The sequence below is a fragment of the Scardinius erythrophthalmus genome, assembly GCF_964197995.2.
Source record: "Scardinius erythrophthalmus genome assembly, chromosome: 2".
Classification (NCBI taxonomy): Eukaryota; Metazoa; Chordata; class Actinopteri; order Cypriniformes; family Leuciscidae; genus Scardinius; species Scardinius erythrophthalmus.
The window spans coordinates 59,257,813-59,281,500 of record NC_138222.1 but is presented as its reverse complement, the minus strand read 5'-3'; the positions used below and the strand labels follow the sequence as shown (position 1 = coordinate 59,281,500).

General features: G+C 37.1%; 1 protein-coding gene across 1 annotated transcript in view; it reads left to right on the top strand.

Moving 5' to 3' along the window:
- The window catches only part of actn3b (actinin alpha 3b), a 60,880-nt gene extending 42,739 nt beyond the window's left edge, over positions 1-18,141 (top strand). The window contains exons 6-21 of the mRNA XM_081358677.1: positions 97-175; positions 1,105-1,186; positions 2,449-2,534; positions 2,824-2,916; positions 4,231-4,461; positions 4,917-5,064; positions 7,768-7,918; positions 8,363-8,471; positions 9,154-9,294; positions 10,042-10,224; positions 10,466-10,600; positions 12,748-12,927; positions 13,938-14,084; positions 14,160-14,225; positions 15,335-15,493; positions 15,599-18,141. Of these exons, the coding sequence (XP_081214803.1) occupies positions 97-175; positions 1,105-1,186; positions 2,449-2,534; positions 2,824-2,916; positions 4,231-4,461; positions 4,917-5,064; positions 7,768-7,918; positions 8,363-8,471; positions 9,154-9,294; positions 10,042-10,224; positions 10,466-10,600; positions 12,748-12,927; positions 13,938-14,084; positions 14,160-14,225; positions 15,335-15,493; positions 15,599-15,757 (2,149 nt within the window). The 3' untranslated portion in view covers positions 15,758-18,141. The remainder of the gene's footprint in view (positions 1-96; positions 176-1,104; positions 1,187-2,448; positions 2,535-2,823; positions 2,917-4,230; positions 4,462-4,916; positions 5,065-7,767; positions 7,919-8,362; positions 8,472-9,153; positions 9,295-10,041; positions 10,225-10,465; positions 10,601-12,747; positions 12,928-13,937; positions 14,085-14,159; positions 14,226-15,334; positions 15,494-15,598) is intronic.
- The last annotated feature ends 5,547 nt before the right edge of the window (positions 18,142-23,688 follow it).

Sequence of the window (23,688 nt, the reverse complement as noted above, 5' to 3'; positions counted from 1 at the left end):
AGTAGATCATCAGTATTTCTGTATGTATTGTTGAGGTTCTCTCAGTAAAAGGCTATAGTAGGTTTGCTCATGTGTTTTGTCTCTGCTGTTTCTCAGCTGGAAGGACGGCCTCGCTCTGTGCGCTCTCATCCACAGACACAGACCAGACCTCATCGACTACTCTAAACTCAGAAAGGTGACCGTCACTCGCACTTTATTGATCAGTTTGCCTTTAAAGATTTCACATTTATTCTCTGTGGGGAGTTTTTAGCCGTTTCAGCACACAGTATTTATATTTCCACTGTCTACACTCAAAAGGTTTATCCTACAGATGCTCCTGAGACAGACGGTTTTTGCTCCCAATATACAATCCGCATCTGGTTTTTAGTTTTATTTTGGCCGATCTTTATTCCAAACTTCTCAAAATATATGGAAACATTACGAAGTCTGTAATCATGAGGTTGATCAAGGAAACGTTATATTGCTGCTGTTTCATAAGCGTCACCTGTCAGAGAGTGAATTTACATCATTCAGTCTGTTTGCTGCTCTTGATTGTGCAGGTGTGTCTGATTTCAAATGGTTTAGGTCAGTTTGGAGCAAAATATATAGAGCACATAAGCAAATAAACAACAAAGAAAATCATGGAAAAAATAAAATAAAATAATCGGCAGCTGGTATCGCAAATTGCTTGTAAAAAAATAAAATAACAATCTGAATCGGCAATGAAAAATCATGATCGGTGCATCCCTACTCGAGTCCAAAGTGCCAGATCTGCTCAAATGTTTGATTTAAAAAATGATTAATTATAAAACGGATAGTTCTAACACTAAATTCTTGTTGAATGAGCCACACTGGAGTCTTTCTGTTCCTAAAAGTCTACGATTGTTCTACAGTCCATTTTGCTTGAATGGCTTAAAAAAAACTGTTGGAGAAATAACAAATATAGGGCCCACAAATAGGGTTAAAAATAAGGCCTGAAACTCACAAACAAAAAAGTTGACAATCTGTGCTTTTAAAAATTCATGGAGCAAATAAATGCACCATATTCATGTACAGTGCAATAGAGTAGAATCATGGCATAAGTTTTCACGGGGTCAGTGTGTGATTTTTGTGTTTCCTCTGAAGGACGACCCTATTGGAAACCTGAACACTGCGTTTGAGGTGGCAGAGAAATACCTGGACATCCCGAAGATGCTCGACGCTGAAGGTGAGTGCAAGCGGGCCTCAACGGATACCCGTTTTTATGGCCTTAAACTACAATTTTGTCTTATCTTAAATGGTATAACAAAAATGATTGTTATAAGAGGGCTTAAATTTGGGCTTAAATTTGTGATTATTAAACTTCAAAAGGTGATGCTGTTTCAGAGCAGTGATGAATATCACACATTTATGCCAAATTATTGCTTATCTATAGATCATGACAGTATTAACTTCATGATTTTTATATTGTTACATTCTAATCTTAGCTGGTTGTAAGAGTGCATTTTTGATCCCCCTCATCTTTTTCATGAGCAGCAGGATGTAGTAAAAGCATAGACATTTCAAAATAAAAGTCCCGGGCTTGTTTATCGAGTATCCTGCATTAAGCACAAAATCTTTTGTTTGTTTGTTTATTATTGGTATTTAATGAAATAATTGGTATTATTGGCATTTAATTCAAAGCAAACTCTTGAGGCTTTTCTCTTGGCAGCCCCAAAACAAAAGACAGAACATTATTTAACACGTTCATTATATCGATTTTACTAGTATTGCCACGACAATCAGTTTATTGCACTTGTTTAATTATTGCACTTGTTTAATAATTAAGTAAAAAAATCTGAGATGTACTAAATTTATTTTGAGATTATATGGTTCTGGGCATACAGTATTCATTGTATTTGTACAGGTCTTAAAACATCTGAAATTGGGTTTTAAAACCAGTTAACCTTCATGCAATATTAGGAGGAGGAGATGCATGTGACACAAAATTAACTCCCGCCTTTCATTTAAAAGAGCCAGTCATCTTTTTGATAAGACTGTTTACTCCAGGTACTTTTGCAGTATCTGGACTAGCCGGAAAAGCACAACTTTATAGTATAATTTGAGCTTAACCTGTTAGCTTTTTCTCAGTGGATGCGTAAGAGAGATCATATTTCATATTAAAGGCATGAGATTTCTAATGATCAATAGTTTGTCAAGATTAAAGTTTATTTATGGAGAATATATATATATATATATATGTATGTATGTATGTATGTATGTATATATATATATATATATATATATATATATATATATATATATATATATATATATATATATACACCACCGGTGTTGTTAGCAGGTTAAAAAAAGTAGAAATGTATGATACCAAGGTTGTGGAGTTTTATTGCTGATTTGAAATATTAAAATGTAATCTTGACAAACCAAGTTGCCCGAGGTGACCGCAGACTTCAATTCAACTTGATTCTCTCTTACTTTTGTCCTCAGACATTGTTAACACCCCTAAACCTGATGAGAAAGCCATCATGACCTACGTGTCCTGCTTTTACCATGCTTTCGCCGGTGCCGAACAGGTAAAAAGTCGCCACAAATCAGATTTCATTTGAATTCAATTTCTCAAACTAAAAAGGCTATCATCATTGCAGTGTAAGATGTACAAACTGGGATCAGTTCGTGTAAATGATTGAAGGGAAATGATTTCAGTAATACATTGAGCTTCAAGACGCACTCCAGCGTAACGCAGAGTAAATGAACGTGTGAATTAAAGTAAATGAAGTGAGGAGACGTGGATACAGGCGCATTAACTCTACACAGAATTGGTTGTCATTAAATGAGCTGCTGGTTTTCTCCGTCTCTCGTCAGGCCGAGACGGCTGCTAACAGAATCTGCAAGGTTCTGGCTGTGAACCAGGAGAACGAGAGGCTGATGGAGGAGTATGAGAAACTGGCCAGTGAGGTGAGGACATCTGCCTGTGTTTCACAAACCTGTGATTCCAATAGAGTGTTCCAAACGTTCCAAAATTCCAAAGACGAGTTAGAATAGTTTGCAAGTGTGTTATTATAAACTGTAAAAGTGAGTAGATGAGTTTTACCGGTCAGCTTGATGATGTTTAATGTTCCCGAAAAGTTCCCTAGTCCCATTTAGCCACTTGATGGCAACCGCCTTTTTCAGTGACAGTGTAAAGGAGTAAAAAAATAAATAAATAGTGAATTACTGATTCTGTGTCGTACAATGAAAATGTCTTGAGCTTGTGTTCCCCGCAGATCTTATTTCAGGCATTAAACCAAAAACCCAGTAAGACAAGACAACTGGAAGTGCAAAAATGCTAACTCGTTTCTGGGTTTTAGGACTCGTACTCAGACAAAATACATATTACACACATTGAAATAGTATCTTTTCTATAAGTGTAACTCTTTTATATCAGTACTTTTCAATAAGAAACGCATCTTAAACCAGCCTAACCAGTCAGCAAGCTGGTTTCCACAAGTCACGCTGGTGTGGATTGATGGTTTTGGAGACTAGCCGGCTACTTTAAATGTAAGTTTTCAGCCAGGGTAGTAAGTAAAACACAGGTTTTTATGATTGTTTAACTGGTGCTAGCAATTCCAAACTGCTGTAGCCTTGAAACATAGCAGTTTGCATTGCCAAATGCATAAATGTACACAAAAAATCTATCAAATGACACTTCCCTTAAATTTGCCGGCCATTTCGGATGAAAACTTTTGGTGTTTTAGTGCAAATGATACATACAATACAGCCTCAAATTTTGCAAAAAACACGTAATCTCATAAGGCAGCATAATTATGGTATTTTGCTGATAAAAAAAAAAAGAGATGTGAGGAAAAAAATACATTTCAATGCTTTTGCATCCACTCGTAAAAGTTTGGGCCGGGGTTCCCCAGAAAAACTCAGCATTCGCTTGCAAATCTTTTGCGTTCGAATGTTTTGCGTTCAAATGCAAAGTTTGTCTGCGTAAATTTTTTCTTCCAATCTCATTTTTTTTATGACTATATGTCCACTTTTAGATTTATTTTACAGCCTCTAATTGATGCTGTTTTAAATAAGAAAGAAAATAGTAAATGAAAATCAACATTGAGAATAAATATAATTTCCCCCCAAAAAAGAAGTGATTTGCTCTCTTAAGAAAGCATATTTATATACTGTTTCCCGTCAGGAGCCGTTTAGGTGGCATCTCACTAGGGTTTGGAAAAAACCTAATCTTGTTCCTTCTAATCCTCCCAACATCATTCTCCGTCTTAACCTCTGTAGTTGTTGGAGTGGATCCGTCGCACCATCCCGTGGCTGGAGAACCGTGTGGCGGAGCAGACCATGCGAGCCATGCAGCAAAAGCTGGAGGATTTCCGGGACTACAGGCGCGTCCACAAGCCTCCACGCGTTCAGGAGAAATGCCAGCTGGAGATCAACTTCAACACCCTGCAGACGAAGCTCCGCTTGAGCAACCGCCCGGCCTTCATGCCCTCCGAGGGGAAGATGGTGTCGGTAAGTCATGAAACCCATTGCAAAACTTAGGTTTCTTCTTTTCGCCCCAATTCTGACCCTTTAGAAAAGCATCTTCTGTATGCTGTTCCTAAGCATTGGTTGAAAACTGCCAGCAGCTTGACTTTATGAACAGCCACTCCCACTCCTTAGAAATCAGCCAATCAAACACTGTAAAAAGTGATCAGTTGACTTAAGTTTAAAAAAATTGAGGAAACCGGTTGCTTTAAAATTATTACGTAAATAAACTTCATGCTTCATCGAAAAAATTAAGTAATGTGGATTTTTTTCAATTAAGCATTGAGTTTATTTACTTAATTTTAAGGCGACATGTTTCCTTAATTTTTTTTAAAGTGAACTGAACACTTTTTACAGTGAATCGTGTAAATTGATTGAGATTTGACTCATTGATCAAAGTACGATTCGAAACTAAGCGCATGTTTTGTGTTTTGTTGCAGGACATTGCTAATGCCTGGAAAGGTCTGGAGCAGGTGGAGAAGGGCTATGAGGAATGGCTCCTCACTGAGATCCGTCGTCTGGAGAGACTCGATCATCTGGCCGAGAAGTTCAAGCAGAAATGCTCCCTGCACGAGTCCTGGACCTCAGGTACTCAAGCTCAGTTTACACAACGGTTCAAATCTAGGAGGTTTACAATACCTGGGGAAAACCATCTGTTAGCGTTCCCATTCATCTCTAAAATACATAATCCTTTCACACTTTCAAAAAAGGAATACTGTAGATCGCTGGTAAAGCGCTGTGAGCAGTATGTGTGATTTATGTGTTGCTTACACTTAATGGGCCTTATTCATGAAACACGAGCAGAACGAATTTTTGTGTAAATCGTGTGTAAAGTGGTTCTGGCGTACATTTTCGGATTCATTAAAATGTTTGTATTTTCCAAATGTTAGTTGGTACGAAAGAAACCTACACCTGCTCCCAGCCACGCATAAATAGTGCGTTTAACATCCGAGCGTTTTGCTCATTAATAAGGCTGCATTTTAATTCACCTTAATCGGGTACATATTTAAACAACATTTTGAAAAAATATTAGATATAGTAATTATATATGGTTTTTCTTTTTACTTTTATTGTGAGAGCCAGTAATAGCTCTCATTTATGAAAATAATATGTGGCGTTTTGAATGAACTTCTGATCATAAAACTTCAATTTCTGCATCTGAGAAATTTCTCTTTTTCATTCGCTTTTGAGAAGACATGTTGAAATCCTTCGTTTGGTGTCATAATATGATGCCCATATATAGTTGTCAGTCGGATTTAATGGGCGGGATTTATGGTAATTGAGAATGAGCGTGCACGCGCGTCCCATTTACGACTGATTGGAATTCATTAACACACACACACATTTCACTATCACATCTGACATTTACGAAGTATTTGTGAATCAGGAGAAGAGTTTTCAGGAAGGTCTCTTTACGCGCAAATCACTCACATATTTACTAGTATATTTACGAATGTTTCATGAATGAGACCCAATGTGCGGTCACATTTAGCGTTGTGTGTTGTCAGTTCAATAGGAATCCACGTTATCTGGAATTTTTCGTGAGACCAAAACTTTTACTACTGGTTAAAGTTCAGTACTGGGACACTAATACTGGTACAAATACTTTTATAAGTAAAACATGGGCCAATTTAGTCCCAAGAGATATTGAAATCATACACTTGCATTTATATTAGTACACTTATTATTACATAAAGAATACTTGGAAAATATACTTTTGTCATTTTAATAGGAATCCACGCAATCATGAATTTTTTCCCATGCAGATTTTGCAACAAAAGTTTATGATTCTTACATGTTTTGTGCATCAGGATAATCTTCTCATATGAACACGAATTTTAGTACATTTTTAAGCCTAAATAAAATCGGCAGAAGTAAAAAGCTAAACGTAGGCGATAAACGAACGGTAGTACGACTTCAACGTCACCACTGAGTCTTTCAATTTTTACTTAGAGACTTCAAGATGTTAAGTTTGAGTTAGAATAGTTTGCAAGAGTGTGAGTATCAACTCAAGGCTTTAAAAGTCGACTAGTGAGTAGATGAGAAATCTGAGCAGATTTCACAACAGGTTCGCAACGTTGACCAACAGAAAGATGCTTGGTTTGAAAGTGACTTCAGTGTTAGCTGTGCTTCATACTGGAGGTCGACCGATTGATCGACAGAAACTTGTGTCAAATCAGAAACGCATTTGATTTCAGTTCTTTTTTTTTCATCACCGTAATATATTGTGTTATTTTGATCATCATCAAGTGGCCTAAAATAGAAGCAAATAACGTGTGAGAGTATACATGCAATATGCGTGTCTAATTTCAGTGCTATGGCCTTTGTGTAGATATATAAGATGGCAAACTTTAAGCATGTATGGATTTATATGAAATGGTAACACTTTACAATAAGAGTCCATTTTTAACTTTAATAAAAGCACTGTTCATTAATGTCAACATTTACTAATACATTATAAAGTTGTATCTCTTAAAATTAGTTAAAACACTAACATGAACGTTCAAGGTATAATTAATATATTCATATTTTTATATTAAAAAGTATTGAACACTTTCATGGTTCAGTACTGTTTTATGTGTTATGCTTGTTTTCATTCAGTATCCATCGGTTGATTAACCGGTTATTCGTCAGGGTGGTCCAACCTAGTTATCGTTATCGGTAAAATCCACTTCATACTTCATTACACTATTGACACTAGACAATGGACCGCTCGCAAAGACCCTTCTCCTTTAGTTACTATTGCCGCTCTCACGCCACACATGTTCTCACACAGTGAAACATACATCGCGGAGCAGAGAGGACACTGACAGACAGGACAGACCAGCTTACTTTTTATATGAAACAAAGTCTCAACTTTCAAATGTGGTCATTTTTTAACGAAATTAAAACAATAAATACCGTTTTGTGGCTCTTTAATGTGTCTGACAGATCCTCAGTTAAAGCTGCTCGGGAACCGATCATCTCTTCCTTTTAGTTCATTTATAGCGTCAAATAAACATGAATGAACATCTGAAGGAATGTTGTTTCAACCGTAGACGTCAGTACACACCGTTTTTCAAGTTCAAATCCTCTAATGTTAATCTACTAACTCTCCTGACCGCTTTGTCAGACAAAAATGGTGGATTTGGCGAATGGCGGATTATGATTGGTCAGATCGCCTGTCAATCAAACTCCCTCCGAAGGGTCAATTGCCTGCAAAATGTCACTACTGTGACTCCATCTTTACAGCAAAACGAACATGTGCAGGCATCCAGAACGCGTTGCTGATCTGAGGTTCTCTGTTTGCAGGAAAGGAGCACCTGCTGTCTCAGAAGGACTACGAGACGGCCTCTCTGATGGAGATCAGGGCTCTCATGAGGAAACACGAGGCGTTCGAGAGCGACCTGGCCGCCCACCAGGACAGAGTGGAGCAGATCGCAGCCATCGCTCAAGAGCTGAAGTAAGAGAGTTTTAATGGGTGAATCTCACCAAACCCGTCAGAAACATGTCTGGGTCATATTTCACCCCAAAATCAAAAGAATGAAATAAGTAATAATATATTGTTGTTATATGTTAATATATTTGGTTACGCTTTATTTTGATGGTCCCCTTTAGACATTCTGTTGACTATAATATATTTATTATAATAATTGCAACTGCATGTCAACTAACTTTCATTAGAGTATTAAGCCTAGTTGAGTATTATTAGTAGACTGTTAAGGGTAGGTTTAGGGTTCGAAGAATAAGTAGTTGCAAAGTTACTTATAGTCAACAGAATCTCTGAAGGGCCCCATCAAAATATATTTCATGAGGTTCAATAATGAATCTATACATTTAACACAATCATCCAGAGATCTCCATACAGCTTTCAAAGGTGCTCAGATTTGTCTTTCTCTCTGACTAGTGAGTTGGACTATCATGATGCCACTACAGTCAACGCCCGCTGCCAGGGCATCTGTGACCAGTGGGACAACCTGGGAACCCTCACCCAGAAGAGAAGAGACTCTCTGGAGGTGAACACACACACGCTACACACCTGAATCAAACTCACATCTAGAACAGTTTGAAGACATGTATTGACTGCCCACTGTAAAGGTGCAAGTGTAATACCAGTCATACCAGCATTTATTCAGACACCTTCAACATTTCTCACATTATCACAGTTTATTCACTATAGTTTAGAAAATGGTAATAAAATATGACAAGAACTCAGTTATCAAATCGATAGTTCACTGGTTTTGTCCATCCTTCTGTTAGACTGTCTCACAAATTAATTATGTTGAATATCTGTCAGGTGTTAAATTTAACTACACAATTACCAATTTAGCTCAAACAATTACCAAGCAATGCTTAATTTTGTTCAGTCTGTGGTGTAAAAATGTCGCATTAGCAATTAAAGAAAAAACACTTCAGGAAAACATGGTCAGGTCAAAGTGTCTGAATCATTTTTGGCCCTAAATTTATATTAATTTTACTGGTAGTCACTGTATGAAGACTTTTTGGGTATAATGTGTCACAGTTTACTTTATTTTTCTATCTTCACTTACATAAATGAACTATAGTGTCCTGCACCCACTAGTAAAAAAATCTGAATAATTTTTGGTTTGACTGTTAGTAAAAAGATTATCAGGAAATGATTTGTGAAAGTGTTTTGTAAATTACTGTAGTCGAATGTTTTCTTCTTTCTTCCACCAGCGTGTAGAAAAACTGTGGGAAACAATTGATCAGCTGTACCTGGAGTTCGCCAAGAGGGCGGCGCCCTTCAACAACTGGATGGATGGAGCCATGGAGGATCTACAGGACATGTTCATTGTGCACAGCATTGAGGAAATCCAGGTTAGAAGCAGGACATTTCATGCACAATTGATTTCACATACTGTGCATTGAGGTGCAGGTTTAAAGATGACACTAAACTGCAATTGCAATGCATTAAACTTACATAATGAGATGCATTTCCAAGTGAAAAGAATATTCAGCTTGAAATAATACCATAATAATGGGAGAAAGCCTGCAGTCTCTTGCGTTCTTAGACTTGAGAAACAGCCTCAGACAGTGTGAAAGCACAAGCCAGTGTTTCTGTGCAATGCTCTTAAAGCGCCAATGTTTATGCCAAAGTCCCAAGTCATTTCATTTGCTGGTCATCTTTGAAACGCCTCTCGAGCAGCCAGGCCTATTCCAGTCACAGAAGTACAGGCCCTATCTCTCTGAATGGGTAAACATCCACCCCGTTCTCAAAGTGGTTCACTAAGCTTATGATTAAACTTCATATTTGAAATCACCAATGAAATTTGACAACTTTCTCTTACATTGTTTCTAAATGCTGAAATCATGAAAAAAATAAAATGCATTTTTCAGGACAAGTCATAAGTGTGTGTCTTAGAACACTGATAACGTCACCAATTGCTGATTGGCTATTTTATTTAGAAGGTGGGACTTGTTCCGCCATATTGCACATTGCACATTTGTCTCCCATTCAGAGTAATATGAGTGTTTAAACACTACTATAAGACATTTGCTGGTTATTGAACGGAGAAACTATTGTAAGTACAACTTTAATGTTTTTAATCTCCATTTGTCTTTCAGAGTCTGATCACAGCTCACGACCAGTTCAAGGCCACCATCCCAGAAGCCGACAAGGAGCGCATTGCCATCATGGGCATCCAGAACGAGATCACGAAGATCGCTCAGACCTACGGCATCAAGCTGGTCGGAGTCAATCCATACACGGTCCTCAGCCCACAGGACATCAGCAACAAATGGGATGCTGTGAGTACAGAGTGCACACACACAATTTCAGGGCTGCCAACTCTCACGCATTCAGTGTGAGACTCATGCAATTGACACTTTTCACATGTAGGCTAACATTTACCTCAGGAAAGACATATCATGACCATAACACGTTAGTTGCCAGTAAACCAGTAAACTCAAAAGTTGGCAGCCCTGGTAATGTACTTGATTCGGTGAGAGACTGGACAGACTGTGTGAGATTGTGCGGTCTGATCTGTAGGTGAGGCAGCTGGTTCCCCTCAGAGACCAGATGCTACAGGAGGAGGTTGCAAGACAACAGGCCAACGAGAGACTGAGGCGCTCGTTCGCCGCTCAGGCCAACATCATCGGACCCTGGATTCAGACCAAGATGGAGGTGAGCTTATTCAACAGGTGCTGAGTGTAATGGGAAGGATATGAGTGATGGGAAGTTTCACACCTGAAAGTCCGAATCAAAGTTCATGTTTTGATACATTTCATACATTCGGTAAGTTTTGGTTTGGTTTCACATTGCAATTATGCGAGCGCACTAAAGGACTTTACATGACATACTTGCGTCCTGTCATCATCATCTACAGTATGTGGGCTGCATCTTGACATTGATTGGTTTGTAAATGGACGTGCGTCTAACATCAGCGTGTTCGGCGGGTAACTTTGACAAGAATGAAAAAAAAGAAAAAGAAAACTTTGACAAGAATGAATGAACGGATGCATATCGTTGCCACTATACTGTTATTATTACGGCATTACTCCCTGCAGCACCAACTATACTCGAGGCTAGTTCACATTCGCCAAATGAATGTCCTCGTTGTGCGAACATTTAATCGTTGCCGGCAGGAAAGGAGGAGAAGACTCAAGTAATCCTGCGGGAACCACTAGAACTTCCTGTAAATGGTCTGAAAGTCCGAACCAAACAGAAAATGCGTTCACACTAGAAACTAACCAAACCTTTGTTCGGTTTGATCCGGACCGAGACTACCTATTTTCGTCTGACCAAATGTCGTCTGTTTGGTCCGGACCGTGGTCAGGGGGAGCTTTCACACCTCATATTGATTCGGATCAAACTGAAAAGTCAGAAAATCCGGACCAAACTAAGGTAGGTGTGAAAGGGCCCTAAAGTAGCATGAGCTCTCTCAGAAGTATAATTCGCTTTAGTGTATTGATTCGTTCAACCAATGCGTGTAAATCAGGGTTGGGCAACTTCGGTCCTGCAGGGTTCAGCTCCAACTCTAATCAAACACACCTGAACCAGATCATCAGTGTCTTCAGGATTAGGCTGTGTCTGAAATCGCCCCCTATCCCGTTAATTAGGGCACTATGAGGGTACAGTCATTTGTAGTGGTGTCCAAAACCACTCATTCAATCCCATAATGCACCGCAATAACGAGTGTACAACTGATGTACGCTCAATGGCTAGAGAATACCCATAATGCACTGTGAGAGTCGCGCACTGAATGAATTCCCGCGCTGACCAGAAGATGGCGCCGCAGCTGAATCATACATCCATCCACTTTCCATTTGATCCAGCATAATATCATACACATACAGGTATAAATTCCGTTTTAAATTGATTATTAAATAGTTAAATTAAGGTTTATACATAGTTTCCATGACATAATTTAAGATAAATCTTTTCATTACTGCTGGAGTTTCAAATCATTATTAAACAGCACAAACTATGTAAAAGCTGCAGCCCTTCCGGCACTCAGTGTCCGAATTCACTCACTCGTTTTCATTCACTCCGTCAAGTGGACTATATTAGTGGAGTAATGGAGGGAATAGTGTAGTGACACAGGACACTGGCCCTCCAGGACCGCTCATCCCTGCTCATCCCTGATGTAAATACTAATTCACAGACAGTCTCTGTTCATAGACAACTATATTAAATGCTGCTGCGTGATGTTTAAAACTTTGTTATATATATATATATAGGCCTATATTGTATCTTTTCAAGTTCAACACTGTTTAAATCGTTGTGACTATATTAAATTATATGTGATATCATTTGATTATCTCGTTATGCATTTGAAGATGTATTGCCCACGTACAGCTTCAATGCAGTAATATCTTCAGAAACAGCATAAGGAGCAGCGTTATTTTACCATCTTTGAGCTACAATTAGTTTCTGTTAATATTTATTATATTTTCTGTTCCCATTACAATTTCAGTTAAAGTTTTAGTAATGTTGTTATATTTTTATTTTATTTTTAAATGTCTATTTTTATGAATGATTTCTGTTCCAGTACATCAAGTAAAGGTAAGCTAAAGTAGTTACAAGGTTTTATTTCAATTAACATTTATTTGAATGCTTTTTTTTTAATTAGATTCTACATTACTATAATAACCAATAACTTATAAGGAGGAAAAATAACCATGTTTAATTTCTTAGTAGCTTTTAGTTTTTACCCTGGTTGTGAAGCGACACTGTTTGCTGTTTCATTTTTTTCTTTACAGACTTTTATCCTTCCTCTTCTAATTAACATTTGTTACCTATCTCTTCTTTCTCTGTGTTGCTGTTATTAGGAGATTGGTCACGTGTCGGTGGATATCTCCGGCTCTCTGGAGGAACAGATGAATAATCTGAAGCAGTACGAGCAGAACATCATCAACTACAAGTCCAACATTGACAAACTGGAGGGAGATCACCAGCTCATCCAGGAGGCCCTCGTCTTCGACAACAAACACACCAACTACACCATGGAGGTATTCACACACACACACACACACACACACACACACACACACACACACACACACACACACACACACACACACACACAGTATGTGATTCCAGATGCAGTGATAGGCTTAATTTTCAGAAGAACCATATGATCATTTCTAGTGCAAAACTTAGTTTTGCGTTATACGGAAGAGTGGGGCAAGTTGTCACACTTCCAGTGAATATTTATTTTTGAAAATCAATTTCTGTACTCATATACACATTTCAGTCTTGACAACAGCAGAGCTTTTAAAATGTGAACTAATATTGACCCTATAGCGGGGTAAGTTGTCACAATGGGAACCTTTTGTTTTATCGACACTGATTTAGGAGGAACATATTTGTAATATAGGTAACATAAAAAAATATATATTTTTAATTATTTAATTACTTTTTTAGCTAAATTTAAATGGTAAAACTATTATGAATCAAATAAAAATCAGGAAGCTATCAGCAATTTTTACTTTTTTGAACAATATATTAATGATTTAACCTGGTCTCCCCTATATTTGTTCGTGATATTATTAATAAACGTGCAGTGTGTAATTTTTAGCGGCATCTAGTGGTGAGGTTACGAATTGCAACCAACAGAATTTACGGTGGCCGACAGGAAGTGATGTCGTCATCTGAGACAGCACAGAGTAGCCAGTTCAGCAATGAGGTTTCTTTACAAAGATAAATTAAGAAATTAGGTTTACTTAATTATTCAGTAAAAAGATATGTTATTATTGCGAATATTATTGTTACTTGTTCATCATTGTGTCAGTGTTTTATTCGCTAACATTAGCTAGCTTCTTTACATGAAGAACAACATAGTGACGAAACACGATCCTCAAAAGATCCTCCTAAATATTGCACAGTGCACCTTTAAGTTTTATTTTAATGCCTTGCCCAAAGTACTCTTTACAAAGTTACCAAAAAAATAGAGCTAAAAAGACAGAGCATAACACCTAAGAAACACACATTCCCTGATTGCGTCATTCACCTCCTCCAGCATGTCCGTGTGGGATGGGAGCAGCTGCTCACCACCATCGCTCGCACCATCAACGAGGTGGAGAACCAGATCCTGACCCGCGACGCCAAGGGCATCAGCCAGGAGCAGCTCAACGAGTTCAGAGCCTCCTTCAACCACTTCGACAGGGTCAGTGAGACGCACGCCAACATTCATATCCGAGCGTAGTGTACAAGTGGATTCATTACTGTTTTTAACTTGCAGAAGAGAAACGGCATGATGGACCCCGACGATTTCCGCGCATGTCTGATCTCTATGGGTTACGATCTGGTGAGTGAAAAGGAAGCTCCGCCCACTTGCAATAGCCACACCCCTTTAAAAATGTTGTGACAAATTATTTATCCTCACTAAATGCAATTATTCAAATGTTAAATTATACTTTTTTTTTTTTAAGTCTCTTCAGCTCACAAAGGCGGTGTTTATGTGAACAAAGATGCAGTAAAATGGTAGTATTGTAAATTATTATTAAAATGGCTATTTTTATTAGCTGGTTTTTTCCCACAAAATAAAAAAATTTAAAAGATAAAAGCGACTTTTTATCTCACAGTAGTTTCATCTCGTAATTCTGACTTTATTTCTCAGAATGGCTTTAGACTTTATTACACACAATTCTGACTTTATAACATGCAATTGTGACTTTATCAAGCAATTCTGTCAGAATATAAGCAATTAACATAAGCATATAAACATCAGCAATACAAGGCAATTATGTCAGAATTGCGAGATGTAAACTGGCAATTATGAGAAAAAAAGTCAGAACTGTGAGAGAAAAAGTCGCAATTGCCTTTTATTAATTACTTTTTATTTTTAAATTACATTTTACAAATTAAAATTAAATTAAAATTAATTAAAATTTAATTAAAATGACCATTTATTTAAAATATAAATCTTTTGTAAAATTATGAATGTCTTTACTGACACTTTTGAACATTTTTAGGTATCCTTTAGGTATAAAACAAGTATTTTTCATTTTCAAATATTTTGCCAATTTTTTATCACATAGTTTTACTACTTCAAATAATAACTATGAATAATAATAATAACTACAAATAATTTGACAAAATGTCCTAAATAAAGGTAGGCCTATCACACATTAGAATTTTTTTTCAACACATTTGAATATTTCTTTTATTTTTGTTAAATTCTGAAAAAAAAAAATATATATATATATAATTCAATAAATTATTTTGGTGTCATTTTTAAAGGTAGGCTAATTGAACATGATTTTGTAGCAAACCTCTATATCATACTTAAAAAAAAAATGCATGTTCATATTTTGCCAACCCCTACCAGGACCTTAATAGATGCTTTGCAGAACACCAATAACTGAGCACAAAAGTAAATGTGTATGTTGAACCTCATTGGCTGTTTCCTGACAGGGTGAGGTGGAGTTTGCCCGCATCATGACCCTGGTGGACCCCAACAACACGGGCGTGGTCACCTTCCAGGCCTTCATCGACTTCATGACACGCGAGACCGCTGAAACCGACACTGCTGAACAGGTCATGGCCTCCTTCAAGATCCTGGCCTCCGACAAGGTGAGATCAAGACCTATCGTTTCTCTTCACTCCACGTGTGTCTAAACAAAACCTCAGGGAGGATTTTGAAGTAATCACGAAAACGTGTCTCTTCTTGTCCTTCAGCCCTTCATCACTGTGGAGGAGCTTCGTCGTGAACTCCCACCTGAGCAGGCCGAGTACTGCATCAGCCGCATGACCAAGTACACCGGCCCCGAAGGGGCTTCTGGAGCCCTGGATTACATCTCCTTCTCCAGCGCCCTCTACGGAGAGAGCGATTTATAAACGTCTTTCATTTTCTCCTTCTTTCTCTCTCCTCTCGTTTTCTCCAAAAGCCTCCAAATGTAGCTTTCAATCTGAGAGAGAGTTAATAATATCCCTCGTTTCCCCCTCATAAATGTTCTGTTTTTCTGTCTACAACCCACACTGCTAGCTTTAACATCGTACTGTATGCGTCTTACATCCACCCTATAAACGGAGGGATGTGCAACGGGGGCTTTCAATCTCAAATTATGTCCAATTTGGATGTCAGATGTCTCCTATGAAGAGTCAACATGGAATCAAAAACGACCCTTTTAACGTTCCTATTACGCTACGCCAAAGAATGTCTTTATAATCTTTCATCGAAATATAATAACTCTGAAACGACTTTCTTTTACAGATGATGTCATCTAGGCCAGGAATGATTCGACAAATAGCTATTTAGACATTTTTTTGGGCTTGTAGGTAATGCACATAAATGCAGTCTTGCTAAAATCTTGCCAATAGTCTATGCACACGCATTCAGATCTGGATTTATAATGGACACTTTTCACCATCCAAATGGATAAAAATAAGTCCCGCCAAACATTATAAAGGTAAAATGGGTTGTGATTTTGTTTCATGTTGACTTTAGCACGCTAAGCCCGACTTTTCCTCTCTGTGCCTAAAAAAAACATGATAAAAGATATATTAAAAAGTGTTTGTTGATGCTAATAAGTGATGGTGAAGATGCATGCTGTGTTTATTCTACAGGCATTAATATGTGAGAGAGACCCCCCTCTTGTTTGGTCTGTACTATATTTTAAGACCCCAAAATGCACTACTGCTGTCCAGTGTCTTCTTAATATGAAACTGTGAGAACAACTGATTAGCCTAGTCTCTACACAGAACGATGTCCATGTCTCTGTATGTTGTGTTGTCATGTGTCACCCCTTTAATACTGTTTATGATGTACGTCTTTCAAAGCAAATTCATGATTTGTTTTTCTTTTATTTGGAGCATATGTGCCAAATTATCAACCAAAGCCAGTAAATGAACTTAAAGATGTTATGGCAAAGTGTATGTGTTGTAGCTACTGACCGGATAGGTTTCTGCCAGCAAAAGTGCTGAACTAGAACCAGGTTTGCCTTAAAACCACTGAAAGACCTTGAAATCCAGGGTAGTACAAGAAGGATTCATTAAATAAAAGCCTAGATATCGATGCAGTTGTGCTTATTTTGAGGCATGGTTTCACAGACAGGGCTTAGATTAAGCCAGGTTTAGGCCTTAGTTCAATTAGGACATATAAGTAGCTTTTATAAACGAGACTTAGAAATAATAAAACATTTCGAGTGTGAATCGTGAGACAAAACAATATCACTGACATATTTTTTAGATAAATTACTGCAAGTTGCTTTCATTTAAAATAGCTCAAATATGCATTTTAGTCTGGGACTAGCTGCCTTATCTGTGAAACCGGTGGGTTAAGATTCTTGTACACACACCTGTAATAAATAGTCCACTCAAAAATAAAGTTCTCTCATCATTTACTCACCCTCATGTCGTTCAAAACCTGTATGAGGAATTTCTGTATGTTTGGTGAAGTTGAGCAGGATCTGTCTAGAAGTAGGCCTAGTACTCCATATATTCCAGGTTTTCTGATGATATGTCAGCTTGTGAAAAACATACATTAGTTTAAAGGCCAGCTCAAACCAAGGACGATAACTATAAATAACAATATTAGCGTCGACGCAACCTTCTGCTTACTATAAACCAGCGCAGCCGTTATGTCTTCTGCCGCTTTAAATGTTCGCGCTCTTTAACGCCGGCTGGATTCTGATTGGCTGTCAATGTTTTTATTGTTAATTAGCGGATATGTCGTTCTGAAAACTGGAATCCACCGATATCGTTCCTTTTTGTCGTTGTCATTGTAGTTTCGGTGGGAATATTCTCGTAGAATTTGAACGATTATTAAAACGTTATATTTATAGTTATCGTCCTTGGTGTGAAGGTGCCTCTAGACGAGAGAGATATTCTGGTTTTAAACGCGAGTAAATGATGATGGTTTTTCGTTTTAGAGTGAACTATTCCTTTAAGAGCACACAGTGTCAAAAAGAGAGAAAGGGTCTCCGGTTCTTTTAAAGGGAAGTGTTGGAATGTTCTGGAAGTTTTGAAAGGAGAAGGAAGGATCTGATGCCTTCATCCTCAGACAAGCCTTGACGTTGGTTTAGTTTCTATTGGCGATTTTCAAATAATTTAAATTAATGATGTTTATTTTTATTCACCACGATATGATATCTGGGTAAATGTATTTCACTTAAGATCACTTCATTCTGATCACCTCTCTGTGGGTCTCCATCAACATTTGCTTTTCATACACAATATTAAACGTTAAATCTAAAACCCCAGAATAAAACGTCTCAAAATCATGTCTTTGTGTGTTTCTGCCGTTTATTGTGTTTACCTCAGTTGTTTCCAGTAGGGGGAGCTTTATGATGTACTAGGTTCATTCCTGGGATTCGGTGCCTTTTGTGTCCCCAGTAAAGAGCATGATCTTCTACTTCCTTAAAATGTTGAACAATATAAACCTGTCTTAGTAGATAACCACTCTAAAAATATTAAAGTTGATGAAAAAAAACAAAAAAACATTTTACACCATTTTGAACCACCATATATCACAATTTTGTGTAACCACCTGTGTAGCCTATTTTCATGATAAATACAACACTTACTATACCTTTTTTTCCTCTTTTTTTCCTCTATTGTTGGGTATATTAATGACCACAGGAATTATTCTCTCTGATAGCCTATATATACTTTTTTTTTATTATTATTATTATTCAATTTATTTTAAGAATTATAAACGTCTTATTAAGCTAACCTCTCAACCTATTGTCCACACTGTTATTTTTTGACTACTTTTCCTTTAAATGAAAGTTGGAAAAATTAAATGACATCATATAAAGCAGTCAAGTGAGTGAGATCCTCGAATATTTTAACTATCTAATTTTTTTCCAATTTTATTTTGCAGATTTGATGTGATCAACCTTATTACGTCCACTCTGTTAAGGCAAATAGGAAAAAAGTTAGTAGAAAAACAACAGCAATATAAAAAAAAAATCAATAGCTTTTTATTGCTCATACACGGTGCAGTGGCTGATTTTAGATCAGAATGTCCACCCTGTTATATTACTGAAAGTTTACATATAGTGATTGTGAAAGTAATTTTTGTCTAAAGTTGAAGCAGTAGTGTATTTAAAGTTTGTTGGCAATGTTTTACATATAGTTTCTCATCTAAATCCAGTTCAAAATAAAGAAAAATTGGTTGTACATGAGCGATAGTAGATCATCCATCCATTCTTTATACCACTTGTCCACCCTGTTAAGTGGTTTACAGTAATTTCGTAAAATCAGCACACACACACACACACACAAAAAAAAACAGTGACAATGAAAATATAATTGAATTTCAATAATTTAGTACTTTAAAAAGTAAAGAAAAATGCCTTTTTGGCATTATCTTATCTGTCCCTAACAGGGTGGACATTTTTGATCTTCCATTTAATTTATTTTGTTTAATAAATGGTTACATTTATTTACCCGAGCTTGACCAGAATATTTTTCTCAAATGTTTTCATCACCCTATCAACACAAAAACTTCTTTTAAAAAAAGAGTTTGATTTTCTACATTTTATGCTGGCCAAAAGGCACAGAGTACCAGGAATGACCCACTTTTGAGGGGATTTAAGCTTGAATTAATCTCTGGAAGGTTTTCATCTTGTCTTTCACATAAAGTTTACTGATTTGTTGTTTTAATGCAAATTTGATCTTCAGATCAATACATTAATGCATAGATTATTTATTCACTTATCAAAACAGTAATCATGCAAAATCATTACATGTGATATTTTAATCACAAGTTAAGAAGACTTCGAAAACACTGACGTCACAGTTGACGCACATGTTCACCCCCACTTCAGATCAGCTTTTCCAGCTCAGCTGATTAGTCAAATATTAAGTGTAATAAATAATATGATCCCTCGTTTCTGATAAACCATATCATTTATTACACTTAATCTTAGATCACCTTTATCTGACCCATGCATATTCCAGCACACTCTGAGTATTGATAAGATCATATAGCCTTTTAATGAGGGGCTGAAATTGAATGTGCAGTAGATAAACATCCATCAAATGTCCATCTCTATAACTGAATCACGATGATCCTCCCAGAGAAAGGTCAATATAAACAGAGTCAGAGTTAATTATACACCGCAGAAAATAATTTCCTTATCGGCAAAGGAAAATCCTGTCCTGGCTCCAATGATTTATTCTCACATCATGAACTGCTTCATTGTGTTAAAATAAAAAACCCAAATCCATTCAGCATAGCTTTATGGTACTTGAAGATCCATTGCTGAAATCAACCTGAGTTGAGAGGATTATTTCCATAGAAGTGTGCTGGGCTAAAGTGGATGGGGTGTTTTCATAGATAAGCTGGTTTGAATGGCTCCGGCTGCATGCGAGTTGTGGTCGACACCAGACTGGCCTTCATTATGAAGATTGGCTGCTGGTCTTAATCTAGATTTACTTTTTCATCTCATTCGGGAACGACATAAACGTTTTTATTGATGCAAAGGGAATGCTTAGCTGCACTGTAAGCGAGTGCGTTTGGTACAGATCGTCCTGCGGCAGTAAAGGCAGATTGATATTGCATTGCATAATGCATTTGGAATAACTTAATACTCATATACCGTTTCTACAGTGTGCGTTCCTTGCAAAGTATACGCCTTGAATAGCGATGTTCTGCTTTTGCTGAAACGTGCATTTCATTAGAGCACTATGCATGAAATGATGCATGAAATAAGGATATTTTTCAGAAATAGGTCTTTGATTCCTCTATCATTGCATCATTTCCTCAAGGAAAAGAATATTTCCCAACATTCAGAATACCATATTATTACCATTGTTACTACTGCTGCCAGTGTGCATACAGTACTGTGTCCCACAATGCAGTGCACTCTATATGACCTTCCATTTCTAGTGTGAGGAATGAGTTGGAAGAAATATGATTCATGATTTTAAGTTACCTTTTGTTACACAATGCTCCGAGGCATGAAGACTGAGGATCCAAATGAAGTGTACTTTTATTGAAGGGTCATACACAATCGTTGTCAAAACCAGGCAAGGCAAACAACAGCAAATCAGTCCAAACAAAGACTGATTCAGGGACAAGGAAAACCGAGATATCCGAGGACAGGTTGAGGTACAAAGAACAAGACAAAAGGAACGGGATAAAGTGGCTTCAGAAATGCAAAGATCTAGCCCCAAGTTCTTCTTCTTCTTAATCTAGATTTACTTTTTCATATATATTTTTAAAACTTCTTGTGTAGACAATGATGACCTAGCTGATGTTGTGAGTTGTTATATTCACTTTTGTGAAGAGTCTGTGATACTTAGGAAAAATGTGAGAATCTACTCAAGTAATAAGGCCTGGGTGACACAATCATTGAAACATGTTTTAAATGAGAAGAATTTTTTTTTTTTTTCGCCTTTGATTTTTTAGGCGATTCGATACACATGATTTTAATGATATGAGTAGGGATTTTTATTCTAGTTTGAAAACAGAGGAATATCTGCAAATTGATAAAGCCTCTGTTTTGAGGGTTTTACAAACCACCCAACAAAATAAAAGCCCTGGGCCTGATGATCAGCTCTGTCATATCAGTCATTTCATTTTTCAGACCTCATTGAAATTACAGAGAAATTAAAAAGAAGAAGCGTCATGCTCGTTTATTATTTATAGATTTTTCATCAGCGTTCAACACCATTCAACCAATTCTTTTAGCTGAACGTTTGCTTTCTGAATTTGATGTTCCTAAGGGTTTGGTGGCCTGGATTTTAGATTTTCTGACCAGAAGATCTCAAATAGTACGGGTAAATGGAGAACATTCCCGGGAACTGTATTCTTCAGTGGGCTGTCCACTTTGACCTTTATTATTTTCATTTATTTTATATACAGAGAGGTGCAGAAGTCAATATCCAGACAGACATATTATTAAATATGCCGATGATACAGTGGTGCTAAGTCTGTTAAAGCAAGGTGACACAGAGCATGGGTCCATTTTGAATTATTTTTTGGATTGGCGTGAGAGTTATCATTTACAAATTAACGTCTCAAAAACTAAGGACATGGCGATAGAATTTTATAATTCTGTTGAAACTCCATCTAAAGTAGTTATTGCGGGTACAGAAGTTGAGAAGGTCAGTTCGAGCTTAGATGGGTGGAAAACAAAAATCTTATTATATAGAAAGCACAAAACGGTTATATTTATTGAGGAAGCTTGAGTCCTTTGAAGTGGATAAATCTATATTGATAATGTTTTATAGATCTTTTATTGAAACTGTTTTGACCTTTGCTGTGATCTATTGGTTTAATGGATTAAATGTTAAAAGTAGGTCCCAGCTTCATAGCATTTAGGGTCAAAGATTACAGGCTCTTGTGTGAGAGGGAATGTTGTTAGGAAGTCTTTGACTATCTTGGATGATACATCTCACATTTTGTTTTCAGAATTTGAACTGCTTCCCTCAGGTCGGCGATATAGAGAGCCCAAGTGGAGGACTGTTAAAGCTTCTAGGTCTTTTGTTTCAAATGCAGTTATGAGTGTTAATACTTATTTGAAACAAAGATAAAGGTACCGTGAATGAACGTAGCTATATGAAGAATTATTGTAAATGCCCAGGGGTTGTGATGTTTGATGTTTTCTGTTTTATAAATATGTGCATGTTTGTGAGGTTGAAGCTGCTTAAATTGCCCTGTAAAGGGACAAATAAAGATTTTACTACTAGCCTACTTCTTCTTCTTCTTGAGGGTTTAATGGCAGCTTGCATCCGTTAGCGTTGCACTACTGACATCTTCCGGATTTATTTTCCTGTAATGTCCATTTACGTTATATTCTTCTCATCAGACCTGTTCCTGTTAAAAAATTTAAAAACTTCCTCTGCTTTGTTCAATTCTCCACACTCTCCAGTATTTCCTTCATTCCTGTCCCTTCCTACTTTTCCTAATTCTTCCATCATCTTTTTCCTCTGTTCTTCATAGTGTCTGCAACTCAACAGCACATGCTCTATATTTTCTGCAAGCTGACAATAGCAACAAAAACCAGATGGGTTCTTCCTTATAATGTGCCATTCAAATGACTGTGACCAATCCTTAATCTGGTCATAACTATTCCTCTATTCTCTTCCCTATTCTTCACAGCCCCAACTTTATTTTAAATAGCATTCAAATGTCTCCCTGTCCCACTGATGTTGCCATAATAGCTTCTTTCCATATTATACTCTTTCCTTCAGATTTTGACAACTTAGTATTTGCTTCAGTATTCTCTTTTTTAACAGCTTGTTTGGATAATTTGTCCACAATGCCAAGATGAGCAGGAATCCAAATTAGTTGAATCTCAGGCCACATTTACACAGACGGGTATTTAGAGAAACAAATATCCCCCCGCTTCGCGAGCGAGTGTGTTTAATCTAAGTTTTTTTCACACATGGACAGTATAATCATCCATGATGCACGCGATTACATTTAGAAATAGGCAAGCTTTGTTTCCAAATGCCCCAAGCAAAGATATCTTTTCAGTTTTATAAACTTTTATAAACCCAGCCAATACAATAAACACATCCACAATAAAATATTTAACATATATATAACAACTGCAAAGCGTCTAATTTGTAAACAAAATGATTTACGCACTAAATCCAGCATAAACTCCGGCACAATTTGCATATTTTTAAACTCTCAAAACAGACGTCACATCCCGAACCTCACAGCAATTGGCTGCCGCCCAGCAAACATTTGGACGTTTAATGACCGTTGAAAAGACGTCCGACAGAGACGTCCCGTCATGGTTGAAAAATAGTTCCAAAATGGAAGTTGAACCGACGTCTTTGACGTCGTCTGGCCGTGAATTCCACGT